This window comes from Macaca nemestrina, chromosome 6, assembly GCF_043159975.1.
Source record: "Macaca nemestrina isolate mMacNem1 chromosome 6, mMacNem.hap1, whole genome shotgun sequence".
NCBI classification, from domain to species: Eukaryota; Metazoa; Chordata; class Mammalia; order Primates; family Cercopithecidae; genus Macaca; species Macaca nemestrina.
Genome location: NC_092130.1, coordinates 72,048,576 through 72,063,291, shown reverse-complemented (window position 1 = coordinate 72,063,291; position 14,716 = coordinate 72,048,576). Strand labels below are relative to the sequence as shown.

Sequence of the window (14,716 nt, the reverse complement as noted above, 5' to 3'; positions counted from 1 at the left end):
AAAGCAATTACCTCAAAACTCTAAAAAGTTAGTGACTGATTGTGGAAGGGTACCAAAATTTGAAGAATGGCCAATAACAAAGATGAGTTTCCTAGGGTTTTTTTTTTGTTTCCCCCTTTAATCCCCTAGCATGGAATTCAGGGTGGCCCTGTACAGAAATGCACAGGAGGTAAATATCAACAAAAATTCAGAGAAAAAGCTATCTTTCTGGACAAAGGACCAGGAAAATGGGCCTCTGCAAGACAGAGAATGTGAGAAGAATCTTCATTTTTGGTTTTCCTTTCTTCTCCTTTTCTCTTTTCTCCCTATTGGCTATGTCTCAAATGCTATGTCAGTAGCAGAGCTGCAATACAGACCCCAAAAGTAAACCCACCATTCTGGCCAAAAGATTTGGTGAAGAAGACTCTGTGGTCCAATAAGTAAGCAAGGAATCCCCACTACTGTTTCTTAATTTTATCATAAAAGCAGCTCCAGTCATGCAAAACCACACAGCAGCACAAGTGGCTGTATCTCTGAGAGACACTCCATCTTTCTAGCCAGATAACCAAATAAACTTTTATTGGCACACAAAACATAAATGAATGTGTACAACTATGTACCAATAAAACATGATTTACAAAAACTGACAGTGGATTTGGCCTGTGAAGGGCCACAGTTTGCTGGTCCATTCACAAGAAAAAAGGAAATGAAAAGAAACTGCCCATGAGGAAACCCAGACGTTGGACTTACTAGGCAAAGACAACAATTTAAGACATGCTTACAGACTTAAAGAAAATTGCGGACCAAAAACTAAAGGAAATTATGAGAACCAAGTAGAAATGTCTCACCAAATAGAGAATATTAATATAAAGTAGAAATTATGAAAATAAATCAAATAAGAATTCTAGAACTAAATTATACAATCACTGACATTTAAAAATTCACCACAGAGAGTCAACAGATTAGAGCAAGCAGAAGTGTTCTATAAATGAGCCAAAGATGACCTCTGTGTATTGGTCCTTAGGTTATTTCTTCATTGAAGGATGAGACTCATTAGCTCAAGAGCCCGCTAGTACCAAACTCAATTTTTTACACATCCCACCATGCTGCTGAGTGACATCACCCAGACAGGTAAGCCTGCTCTCCAATTCTCCTGTATCCCACAAGGGTTGCCTTGCCCTTCTCCCCTTCTGGGTGGTGGTCTACCTCACTGTAAGTCTCTGCACAGCTTCATGCTGTAAAGGAATTTTCCTCTCATGTAATCCTGTCCAACTGCCACCAAATGAAGCTTGCTGTGTGTTACCACCTCTTATAATCATATCTCTTTCTTGAGAAGCATCAAAATCCCTTGAACCTCTAAAGAAGAAAGAATCAGCAAACCTAAAAATAGGTCAATTAAAATTAAAATTAAAATTACCGAGTCTGTGGACTGAAGGAAAATGAACATACCTGTGGAACACCACCAAACATGCATATAATTGGAGTCACAGAAGAAGAGAGAGTGAAAGAGGCTTAAATATTTGAAGAAATAATGGCTAAAACTTTCCAAATCTGATGAAAGACATTAATCTAACTCATAAACTCAATGAATTCCAAGCAGGATAAATGCAAAAAGATCCACATCAAGATGCATCATAATCAAATTGTTGAAAGACAAAAACCGAGAGAACCCTGAAAGCAGCAAGAAAAATGCAACTCATGAAAAGTACACTCAATATGATTAACAACTGATATTTCACTGGAAACATTGGAGACCAGAAGGCAGTGGGATAACATATTCAAAATCCTGAAAGGAAACTGTCAACCAAGAATCCTCTATCTGGTAAAACAACCCTTTAAAAATAAAGGCAAAATTAAGATCTTTCCAGATAAACAAAAACTGAGGAAGTCTGTGACTGGTAGACTTCCCCTAAAAGAAATGCTATAAAGAGTCCACCAGGCTGAAATGTAAGGGCATCAGACAGTGGCTTAAAATCACAAAACAAATAAAGGACACCAGTAATTGTTGGTATTTACATAGGTAGACATAAAAGTGCATATTAATGTGTCTTTGGTTTGTAATGCCTCCTCTTTGCTATATGATTTAAAAGACTACATAAAACAGTAATTATGAATCTATATTGATTGGCACAAAATACATAAAGCTGTAACTTGTGTCAGTAACAACAAATACAGGAGCAAAGCTTTTATATACCACTGAAACTAAACTGGTATTAATTCAAACTAAATTGTTATAATATATAGTGTTAATTACAACCCCCAGGGAAAATACTGTGAAATACACATATAATTATTTACTGTATTTTATTTATATATGTAATTCTCATATATACATATTATTCCCACATTATATAAAGATAATATATTTAAATATATTAATATATTTATACTTTAGTTATATTAGATTATTTATAACATATTTAAATATATTAACATATTTATACTTTTGATTTATATTAATATATTTAGATATGTTACATTTATTTATATAATGTGAGAATTATATGTACATATGAGAAGGGGATCAAAATGGTACACTAGAAAATACCTGACGTAAAGAACAGCATCAGAGGAATTGACAAAAAATATATAAGACATAGAGAAAACAAACAATAAAATAGTAAATGCATTTCCTTATCACTAATTACACTAAATGTAAACGGGCTAAACTTTCCGGTTAAGACACATAGGGCCAAGGCCAGGCACAGCGGCTCACACTTGCAATCCTAGCACTTTTGGGAGGCTGTGTTGAGTGGATCACTTGAGCCCAGGAGTTCAAGACCAGCCTGGGCAACATGGCAAGACCCTATCTCCACACACACACAAAAAAAATGACAAAATTAGCCAGGCATGGTGGTATGCACCTGTGGTCTCAGCTACATGGGAGGCTGAGGTTGGAGAATAGCTTGAGCCCAGGAGGTCGAGGCTGCAGTGAGTTGTGATCGTGCCACTGCATTCCAGCCTGGACAACAGACTGAGACCCTGTCTCAAAAAGAAAGACACAATGAATGACAGGATGAAACTTAAAAACACAATCCAATTATAAACTGTTTACAAGAGACTCACTTTAGATCCAAAACTATATACAGATTGAGAGTAAAAGCATGGAACAATACATATAGCAAAAACTGACAGAATTGAAAAGAAAAAAAATAAAAAGAGTTCTGCATTAATGCTTGGAGACCGCAACACACAACTTTTAATAATGGACAGAATAACCAGACAAGAGATGAAGAAGTAAAATGAATACCTGAACAAAACTTAAATTGGGCCTATCAGATATCTCTAGAACACTACACAAAACAGAATACACATTCTTCTGAAGTGTGTAAAAACATTCTCAAAGACCGAAGTCTAAAATACTACACTACAAGTCAAGTCTCAACAAATTTTAAAATATTAAGCTCATACAAAGTATCTTTTCCAATGACAATGAAAGGAAATTGGACATCAGTAACAGAGGCCAGGAACGGCAGCTCAGGCCTATAATTCCAGCATTTTGGGAGGCCGAGGGAGACAGATCACTTGAGCCCAGGAGTTTAAGACCAGCCTGGGCAACATGGCAAAACTCTTATTTCTACAAAAAAAAATACAAAAATTAGGTGGGTGTGGTGGCACGCGCACCTGTAATCCAAGGTACTAGAGAGGTTGAGGTGGGAGGACTACTTGAGCCCAGAAGGCAGAGGTTGCAGTGAGCCATGATCATGCCACTGCACTCCAGCCTGGGTGATACAGAGACTCTGTTTCAAAAAATGAAAGAAAAGAGGAGAAGGGAGGGGAGGGAAGAGGAGGGGAAATCACTAACAGGAGGAAATCTGGAAATTTCACAAATACATGAAAATTTAACAATCAACAAGTAAGAAGAACTAATAAAGAAAATTGAAAATAATTTGAAATTAATGAAAACAAAAACATATAGCAAAATATATGGGATACAGATACAAGTAACCACATATAAAAAGAAGAAAGATCTTGAATTGGCAACCTAAACTTCTACCTTAAGAAACTATTAGCCGGGCGCGGTGGCTCACGCCTGTAATCCCAGCACTTTGGGAGGCCGAGGCGGGCAGATCACGAGGTCAGGAGATCGAGACCATCCTGGCTAACACGGTGAAACCCCGTCTCTACTAAAAATGCAAAAAATTAGCCGGGCGAGGCAGCGGGCGCCTGTAGTCCCAGCTACTCGGGAGGCTGAGGCAGGAGAATGGCGTGAACCTGGGAGGCGGAGCTTGCAGTGAGCCGAGATCGCGCCATTGCACTCCAGCCTGGGCGACTAAGCGAGACTCTGTCTCAAAAAAAAAAAAAAAAAGAAACTATTAAAAAAAAACTCAACACAAACCAAGCAGAAACAAGGGGAAAAAATAGAGCTAATACAAATGAAATATAGACTAGAAAAATAACAGATGATCAACAAAACCAAAAGTTTATTCTTTAACATGATCAGGCCAAGCACAATGGTTCACACCTATAATCCCAGCACTTTGGGAAGCCAAAGTGGGAGGACTGCTTGAAGCCAGGAGTTTGAGATCAGTCTGGAAAACACAGCAAGACCCTGTCTACAAAAATTATTTAAGAAATTAACCAGGCATGCGCCAGCATGCCTGTGGACCCAGCTACTCAGGAGGCTGAGAGGAGGGAAAGCCACTTGAGCCCAGGAGTTTAAGGCTGCACTTCCATTTACATAGCTATAAGCTATGATCACATCACTGCACTCAAGCCTGGGTGACAGAGACCCTGCACACACACACACACACACACACACACACACACACACACACACAATTTTGGCTAGACTAAGAATAAAGAGAGATTCAAATTTTAAAATCATGTATAAAAATGGGAACATTAATACCAACCTTACAAAAAGTACACAATTATAAGAGAATACTGTAATTGTGTGCTGCCAAATTGATGAAATAGATGACGAATTCCTAGAATATATACTATAAAAACCGACTCAAAAGAAACAGAAAATCTGAATGGATGTACAGCAAGTAAAAAGATGGAATATGTAATAAAAAACAAAAAACTTACAACAAAGAAAAGACAAGAACCAGATAGCCTCACTAGTAATATGCTTAAATCAGAATGAAAACCAATCTATCTTAAATTCTTCCAAAAAATGAGAGGATGGGATAACACTTCCTAACTCATGCTATAAGGCCAGCATATTCTGATACCAAAGCCAGGCAAAGAAATCTCAAGAAACTATAGACCAATGTCCCTTATGAATACAGATGTGAAAATCTTCAATAAAATATAAGGAAACTAAATCCACAGTATAGTAAAAGGGTTATACACCATGACCAAGTAGGATTTATCCCTTGGAATGCAAGGATGGTTCAACATATGAAAAAAAACCCATGTAACACACCATATTAATAGAATAAAGGTTTAAAAAAAAAGATCATCTCAATTGATTCAAGAAAAAGCACTGGACAAAATCCAACACCCTTTCTTGATTAAAGCATTCAGAAATATAGGAATAAAAGAACACTTCCTCAACCTGAGAAACAGCATCTACCAAAAACCCCTAGTTATCATTATACTTAATGGTAAAAGACTAAAAGTTTTTCCCCAAAATTGGAAACAAAAGAAGGATGTCTGCATCATGACTTCTACGCAACACTGTACTGGAGATTCTGGCCAAGGCAATTAGACATGGAATATAAATAAAAGGCATCCAGATTGGGGAACTGGAATTAAAACATCCTATATTCACAGATTTCATGATCTTATATAGAGAAAATCCCAGAGAATAAACACAAAACTTAATGTTAGAATAAGCAATTTTTTTTTTTTTTTTGAGACGGAGTCTCACTCTGTCGCCCAGGCTGGAGTGCAGTGGCACAATCTCGGCTCACTGCAAGCTCCGCTTCCTGGGTTCACGCCATTCTCCTGCCTCAGTCTCCCAAGTAGCTGGGACTACAGGCGCCCACCACCACGCCCGGCTAATTTTTTTGTATTATTTTTAGTAGAGATGGGGTTTCAGCATGTTAGCGAGGATGGTCTCGATCTCCTGACCTCGTGATCCACCCACCTTGGCCTCCCAAAGTGCTGGGATTACAGGCATGAGCCACCGCACCCAGCCGCAAATATTTTTATATACTAGCAATGAATCATCTGAAGATGAAATTAAGAAAGCACTTCCATTTATAATAGCATCAAAAAGAATAAAATTTTTTTAAAGCTCTCATTTGTTTATTGAGATTTCCAATTTGTTGGGTCAATGTCATCATATTCTACTGTAATTATTTAAATAATGTTTCCTTTCTTTTACCATGTTTATAATAGCAGTTTGAAGTCTTTGCTCAGTCTAATCTCTAGGCTCACTCAGAGTCAGTTTCTATTAACTGCCTTCTTTTTCCCTCAGTATGGGTCTCTTTACGTGTCTTACAATTTTTTGTTAGAAACTGGACATTTTGGATGACACAGCCAGCGTATACATTTTTTTCTTTTTTTCTTTTTTTTTGAGACGGAGTCTCACCCTGTTGCCAGGCTGGAGTGCAGCGGCATGATCTCGGCTCACTGCAATCTCTACCTCGCAGGTTCAAGCTGAGATTACAGGTGTGAGCCACCATGCCTGGCCGCCAGTGCAGAATTGTATATTTCCAAGCCTTTTAGCATGTCTGGCCCTAAACTGTGGAATCTGTGTTCTGGGCAGTGTGACTACCTCTGTTCAGATTTTAATTCACATATATATATTTTAGCCTGGCTTTCTAGGGAGTCATCCTGTGTCTGAATAGCTTAGTTTTCAGCTATGTATATCCCAAAGATATGCTCAAACAGCTTGAGCCTGCTCTTCAATCTGTGTGTGGGTTAAGAAGGGCATATTCAAAGCTTAGAGAATTCTCATCTGCCTTGGTCCTTGCTCTCAGTTAGAAAACCTCAGGTCTCCCCTACACATGTGCATAGTTCCACAATATGCCAGGATATGTGGAGTGGTCATCCCTTTACGGTTCTCTCATTTCCAGGGTCTGCCTTTTAATGTCTTCCACTCACCCCAACTGGCACTACAACCTTAAAGGAGCAAATACATGGTTTTTCCTTCTTTTTCCCTACCAAGTTCAGTACATTTTATCGACAAAGGTTTTTATTCATTGCCCCAAATTGAATCAACTCGCTGGCAGCAAAGCTGCTGGTTTTCCAAACTACAGTTCTTGCCAAAAGTGCTGGGACAGGAGGTCACATTAGAAGCCTACATGAGAATGCTGTAGACTTGCACTATTCTTACCTGAAGCTCTAACAGTTTTCCTAAGAATAAATGTTTCTCCGTGTTTTTCTTTGCTTTTGGTTGATTTCCAGAGTTCAAATAGTTTTGGGCAATTTTGCCAGTTTTATACTTTTTTGTGTGTGGAAAGGATTCACCAAACTCTTCATGCAGCCACAGGTGAAAGTACATTTCTTGTGAATATTTTTATGCCCGTCCTCCTCATTTTATAAATGAGAAAATAAAAATTTAGGAGGCCTAGATCATATTTTTAAGGTTAAAGGACTATGCGGTCTTAAAGGGCTAATTTGTCAGTTAACAATCAACATGTAGGGCATGGTCACTGGAACCAAGTAGCATCTTGTCTGAAACATGCCTGACTTTAGCTGTTATCTTTTTTGTAAAAGTGGTATGGCTGTTATAAACCACAGGCCATTGACTAAATCCAGATTTGGTTTATCCAAGTGAAGAAATTTAAGATGTGGGTAATAAGCATAAAACAGGATATTTTGCCAAAGCTAAACAACTTTTTAAAGAAACTATTAAAATGCATTTTTGACTGCTTTAAAGCAGGTAATATTTATTAACCTACACAAAAGAAAAACATCCTTACTGATATTGAGCCAAAAATCAGTCTAGGATGCAACACATCGTTTAGTTTTTCTCCTCCGCCATTAAAAAAAAAAAAAGGCAAGTATGGTAGCTTTCCCCAAAAAAATCCTTTAAATTCTTAAACATCCTCACATTTCTCTCCCAAATTCTACCTGCCTCGTTTGTTTTGTTTGTTTGTTTGTTTTTACAGCTATAGTAACTTCATAGCATAAAAGATGAAGCAAAAGCAATACAATTATAATAGCTATTGACTCACTACCAGGAGTAAAGGGTGTAATTTCTAAGAATGTTTTCCAACAGTGATGATGGACTTGTGCCTCTCTATGCAACAACCCTTCTAATATTAGAAAAGAAAAATGGTCATAGCTCCTTAAGTCTTCTCTGCTCCAAGTCAAACAACTCCAGTCCTTACCAGCAGAGCTAGAACCCTTTCACCACCACATGGCTCTACCGTGGCTCAAACAGTAACTCCAGTCAGAATATGGACATTGCTTAGAAATATCCCTTCGTGGTGTGGCATATTCACCCTGAGTCTCAGAGCCCAGACTCCAAACACCTGATCATACATTCATTCGTAAGTATTTACTGAGTGCTACTATATGCCAGGCACTGCACTTAAAGGAGAGAGAGCATTCAACAGGACTATGAATCCAGAGTCTCTGCACCCAAAAACTGGGGTTGGCAGACACTGAACAATCACTAATTCAATTCATCCCAGATAGTACAACTCACTTCGTGCTGAATACCACTAGGACCATCAGACTCAGACAGAGAATCTTTATTAGAGTTTTCTAATACAAGGAATGGAAATCTACATAACATGTCCAAATACACACAGTAGGGCAAGTCCATGGTAATTCCCATATGTCCTTTAGACAAAGTTTTCAACAATCCTCAGGAAAAAATATGAAAAAGAACAATGCGGTATTAATAGAATAAGTTTATTTTATTCTATTAGAGTTCCTTTTTATTATGAGCCCATGTCCCCCTTTTTTTTTTCTTGGCATTAAAATGTTTTTTTACCTCATGAAATAATGGTTTAAGTAAAAAAGTAGAAGGTACCTGGCTTTGTTTTGGTTCATTTTGAAACAGTCTTATTTGCCAAATAAGAAGAGAGCAATCAAATTTCTATACCAAATATTTGTTGATATTTTATTTATCCATATCATCCAGTGATTTAAAGGACTCAAGAAAGTTCCCTTTGTCCTAAAATGCACCTCTGCACACAAAGAGTAGGGAATTACTCTTCCAACAAGTAGACCTCCATAAGAATTAGATCATTACATTTTGACACAAGGAAATGTAAGTTTTCCCACCTTCTTGCTGTATCATTCACAAGAACATTAATATCACAGTAAAAAAGACCCAAACACACAGTACTGTAAATATGCAAATAGTCTAGTCACAGAAACTATATTGGTGACAATAACAATTGTAATTACTGACAGTTACTTCAGTAACGGTAAAAGTAGCCAAATTCTTATCAAGATTATTTATGGACAGTCTCTAGTATCATCCACAATGAAAATGGTTTATATTTATTAAGCTCCAGATAGGGTAGGGTGGGAGAAGACAGAAAAAGAGGGAAAAAGTTAATAACTTAAGAAAAACTCTATTATGTAACTAAAGTTTGTCACTAGCATTGACAAAACTGCAAAATATCCTTGATAGTTGAAAATGACACAAAGCTCATATAGGACACCTACCTCTACTCACCCATTTCCCAACAAAAAATACATCTGCGCTTACCTCTGGTAATCTGCATGCTTTTATGCAAAGGCTAAACTGTAGAAGGGCATTACAACATAGCATAAACAAAGGGGTTTTAAAGTCAGGTGGTCTTAAATTCCCTCATTCAAGACCTAGATCTACCCTTTACTTTCTGTATGTGACCTTGCACAAGTCATTCGACCACTTCAAGCCCCACTAGACTGTCAGCTCCACAGGAGCAAAGGCCACTTCTGCCTGACTCACTACTGTAAACAGTGGCCCACAGCACGGAGAAATCAGTTTCTTCTGGTATAAAATAAAGATATTAACAGTATTTATCTCGCAGCTTTAACTGAAGGAATAAATGGGATATTATATATATAAAGTTCTGGTGCAGCGCCTGATTATGGTAAATGCTCAATAATAACTGTTTGACATTAACTACCAATCATCAAACATAAAAGTAATGTTTGAAGACGTTCAAATACTAATACGCAAAGCCTTTACCCACTAAGTATAAACTTCCCGATTAATTTTTTTTTTTCTTTTCCACAGAATACCTGCGAAGTTTCTAAACGACTGGGTTGGGATTCTAATAATAGCTGAACCCTGAATGGTGGGTTACAGAGTCAAGCTATTAAAAGACATTCAGTAGACTCCAAGTGCTCCTACTTCAAAAAATAGGTCATACGCAGAGGCCCCACTGGCTTCCCAGTCTCCCCTTCGGACGTCCCTAGACTGTCAGGGAACCCCCCTCCTCCGCGTTTAGGGGGAGGAGAGAGAAAGCCTCAGAGGCGGGGGCCGAGGGTGGGGGAAAGCGAGCATCCCTGCGCCTCTCGCCCAGACCCACCTTGAGCAGGATGGACGGCGGCAGCTGGTTGATGTCTGGGGTTTCGGGGGACGGCTCCCTGTGACAGTCGCAGGGGTTTTCGGGGGGCTCCCGACAGTCCGCGTCGCCACATTCATGCTGCTGCTGGGCGGACGAGGGGGCGGTGCCCCCAGCTCGGACAGCGTCCCCGCCAGCTTCGGTAGGGGCACCTTCAGAGGTGGGAGAAGAAGGCGGGGGGCAGAGCGGCTGCGGGTGCTGCTCCGGGCCCTGGCAGCAGCCGGCGTCGGGGGGTCGGGGCGGCGAAGCGCCTCCCCCCGCAGGCCCTCCCCCACCACCACCGCCGCCGCTGCCGCAGCCCCCGCCGCCGCAGCGGGGCTGCTTGCAGGGGGTGCAGGCTGGGACCCCGGCCCCCTTCCGCTTGCACACCATTTCGGGGGGCGTAGGGGGCTCGGCCGGCGGCGGTGTCGGCCCCCGGAAGAGCTGCACGGCGGCGGGCGGCCCCAGGAAGCGCACCGGCCCCAAGCTGGCCAGGAAGAGACTTCGGCCCTGCTGCTCCCAGGCGGCGGCCGCAGCCAGCCCCAACTCTTTGCAGCAGGAGGCGGGCGACGAAGCCGAGGCGGCAGCGGCTGCGGCGGCGGCGGCCGAGGATAGCAGGAAGCGGCGGGCGGCAGCGGCGCAGTCCTCGGCGGCCAGGGCCGCGTAGCGCCGCGCCAGGTGCTGGGAGGAGGAGGCGGCAGCGTAGGCCCCGTCCCGCGGCGGCGGCGGCGGCGAGAGCGGCGGCTCCTCCTCTGGGCCGGCGGGGGCGGGCGCGCCGGGACTGTGCACGATGAAGCAGAGCATGCAGGGCCCGCGGAAGAAGCAGTCCCGGCTCCGGGGTGCCGCCGGTTGAGGGGGCACCTTGGCTGGGGTCCGGCGGGGCAGCCTGAGGAGAGGGCGCCGGCGGCGGCACCAACTGCAACAGCGAGGCCTCTTCTGGCTCGGGCGGTTACGCGGCTCCTTCGAGAGAAGGTGGCCCATATAGAAGACCCCGAGGAGGGGGACCGGGACGGGAGGGAGGGAGACCCAGAGAGGCGGGCTCCTGGCAGCGGGGCAGGCCGCTCGCTGGCTCGGCCCCCGGCCCGCGGCGGGGTCGCCCTCCCTGCGCACACACACGCACACACGGGCACACACGCGACGGTGGGGGGTGGGCGTCAGCTGCGGGCCGCCGGAGTGCCCGACGGGGGCTACATGCTTTGCCCAGGGAAGCCGGGAGAACGATGGGCGCGAGCTTTGGGGACGCGAGGGAGTGAGCGAGCGAGCGAGCCTGCCGGCTAGGTGACCAGTCCGGGCCCGGCCAGCCGGCTCAGTCAGTCAGCGCGGCAGCGGGGGCAAGGCCGGGTCCCGCTCGGACCATTTTAACTGCGGATCTGCCGCCGGCGCGCGCGCCCGCGACTCTGCTCGGAGCCGCAGGAACGCGCGGCCCGTTCCGGCAGGGGGCGGAGCCAGTTGCGGTGGCGCGCTCGTGGCGGGGACGCCAGCGCCCGCTGCTCACCCGGAACGGCAGCCACACGGCACTACGGGAAGAAGCCGGCCGGCTAGGGTATGGAGCTCTGGGCTCGCGGGGTGCGGCGCGCGCCCCTCCCTCCAGCCGCCTAAGGTTTTTCCGAAGCTGCTGGGCGTGCGCCGCTTTTCTAAGGCGGGAGGAGACACTTCCGAGCCAGCTGTGTGACATCCGTTTACACAGCCGCGCTGACGTCTCGAGGTGTAAGTTCAAGAGCTGCCATTGGCCGGTAGCCGCTCGGCTCTTCCCCTCATCTTCCACCCCCATCACCACCCCTGACTCGGAAACGCAGGCCACTTCGAAGCCGCGAGGCGGGTTCCGCCGGAAGGGCCGGCGTGGGTGCTGACCGCGCCTTGGGCGGAGTGGCAGATGCGGCCGGTGGGTGATACGCACCCAAGTCATGTGAGGGGTTGATTGGTTGTGCGGCATCACTGTTTACTCACTTGTGTTTTATTAATTGTTGCGTACTACTGCCTTTCCACAACTTTATTTCAGAGTGAAAGCATATATCAAATTACCTGTGCACGGTGGAAAGATAACAGCTTCCCCACCCAATGAGCCATCCAACACCCAGGCTACAAGCTGTAGATCACTTTATTGTCTGCACCCTCGGAATGCTGTCTAGCCGTCTGTTATATATTTTAAACATGACGGTGCAGTGCCGGCTGTATGACAAACCTTGGTGAGTCGGATGAGAAGGAGGAAATAGCTGTGCAGGCAGTCCGTTAGAAGGTTTGACTATATCGAGGCTAGAGAGCTAGGGCAGCTACTAGAGCGGCACCTGGTCTGGAGAAGTTAGCTTTCACAAGCGAAGAATTGGAGGAAGCAAATACCGATGGGAATGAGCGACTCCAATGAGAGAAATAGGAGAAGGTGGAATGGAGAGTGCTTTAGGAAGGACACTTTCTTCATTGTGATTACAGAGAATGACGAAAGGTAGATAAAGGATGAATATAGATAGGTGGATGTTTCTAGCCGGAAGGTGAGAGTTCCTTTCTGATGGTTTCTATTTTCCTTCAGATAGAGCTTGGTTACCTGCTGAAGGGTGGAAGTGAAGTGGCAGCTGTTTAAAAAAAAAAAATCTGCTAAGGATAACTTGAGAGAGCTGACTGAGGGAGCAGTATTGCAATATTCAAGGCCCAGTGACTTAGAGACCTCTGTTGGAACCTACATTGCTATTACCACTATAGTGGCCAGCGCCACCCAGTCTGCACTCAAACATGCTATCCAACATTTGTTTATTGTGGCCTCTTTGTCAGAAATGACTAATCTTAAGTCTGTCACATTCAGGGATCCTTCTTTCAGAGCCTAATGACAGTGATGTGGAATTCTAGAAGCAAATATTTGTCAAAAGGTTTCACAGACATACACGCTATTCACTATCAAATGCATTGCCTGAACTACATTTACCTACACATATAATCCACATAACTTTCATCCATCTGCCTGTAGGGGAATCTTCCAGGGCCCCAGAGCAGTGTTTGAGGACTTATTACAGATCCTTTGACATCTCTACTCGGCTGCACTTTCACAAAAGGCAAGAGTATTATAAAATGTTTTGTAACTTTATGTCAAAAATGTTAACCTATCAGAGCCAGTTGTGGTTGTACCTATCTTTCAAACTACAGCAGGGCTGGTGAGGTGTGAGAATCGCTTGAGCCCAGTTTGTTATGATTATGCATGTAAATAGCTGCTCTACTCCATCTTGAGCAGGGTAGTGAAACACAGTCTCATTTTAAAAAAAAAAATGTGACCTGTGCATTTAATATAAATACACATCTGCCCTGTGAGCCAGCAATCCCACATCTAGGTATTTATCCGGAGAAATAAAAGCATATATCGATAAAAAGACATACAAAAAATGTCTGTAACAACTTTATTCATGGTCACCAAAAACTAAACTCCCCAGATGTCCATCAGTGGGAGAATGGATTAATAAACTGATATATTCATCTAATTAAATACTACTCAGCAACCCAAGAAAAAAAGCATGGATGAATCTCAAAAACTTAGGATGATTAATGTTTTCTGGATACGGGGCCCTTGAATCTCTACCTGATAACAAGCTCCCTATGTGATTCCTGTACAGACAGCCTGGTACCATGCAAATGTATCAGAACTACACATACCATCCAACTTCGATGTCTTGTTTTTAGAGATGAAGCAACTGACTCTGGGGGTTCTGAAGTCATTCCTAAATTTTACAATATATGTTTTGTTACTCCCAGTTCCTAAACCATTCAACCACAAGCAGATTGTCTTTGGTCTACCTGTTGTACTCTGTGCTGACAAAAGATACTTGTTTTTTATAGGTGAGATATTTTGCATGTCTGTTCTCATCACCCACCATCATCACACCACTAGTTCTCTCCAAAAAAAACTTCAAATTCCTTGAGGCTTAGGATTGTCTCTAACCCTTCTTTTTATTTACCACAGCAAATAGCAGAGAGTCACGGTCTTGTATATTTCATCAATGATTAAATAAGCTACTACTATTATCAGGAGAGCTGTAATGAGTTTTGGAACTCAGTACCCTAAATAATAATACCAATGTTGTAAATGTTAAAGATACAGAATTATGAATAAGAGTCATAAATTGGAATTATAGAGACAATTGTAGCAGCTGATAGCTTTGCTAGTTGTGGGGGCAGAGGGGGCGGAGTTGCAGTGGGAACCAACCCCGGACAGCCAGGAGCTGGATAGCTAGGCATTTGTGGTACTGGCAGTGGTCCTGGCATTCTCAGTTCTCAGTGTTTTGTCAAATATAAACAGTCTCACAAAACATCAACATCAGTTATAGTCACTTTATGACTACAATAGACAAATATAAGACCCC

The 14,716-nt window shown here is 43.1% G+C and overlaps 1 protein-coding gene across 1 annotated transcript in view; it reads right to left on the bottom strand.

Moving 5' to 3' along the window:
* The window catches only part of LOC105471091 (F-box and leucine rich repeat protein 17), a 544,848-nt gene extending 533,199 nt beyond the window's left edge, over positions 1-11,649 (bottom strand). Inside the window, exon 1 of the mRNA XM_011723457.3 lies at positions 10,362-11,649. Within this exon, the coding sequence (XP_011721759.1) occupies positions 10,362-11,357 (996 nt within the window). The 5' untranslated portion in view covers positions 11,358-11,649. The remainder of the gene's footprint in view (positions 1-10,361) is intronic.
* Positions 11,650-14,716: the final 3,067 nt, after the last annotated feature.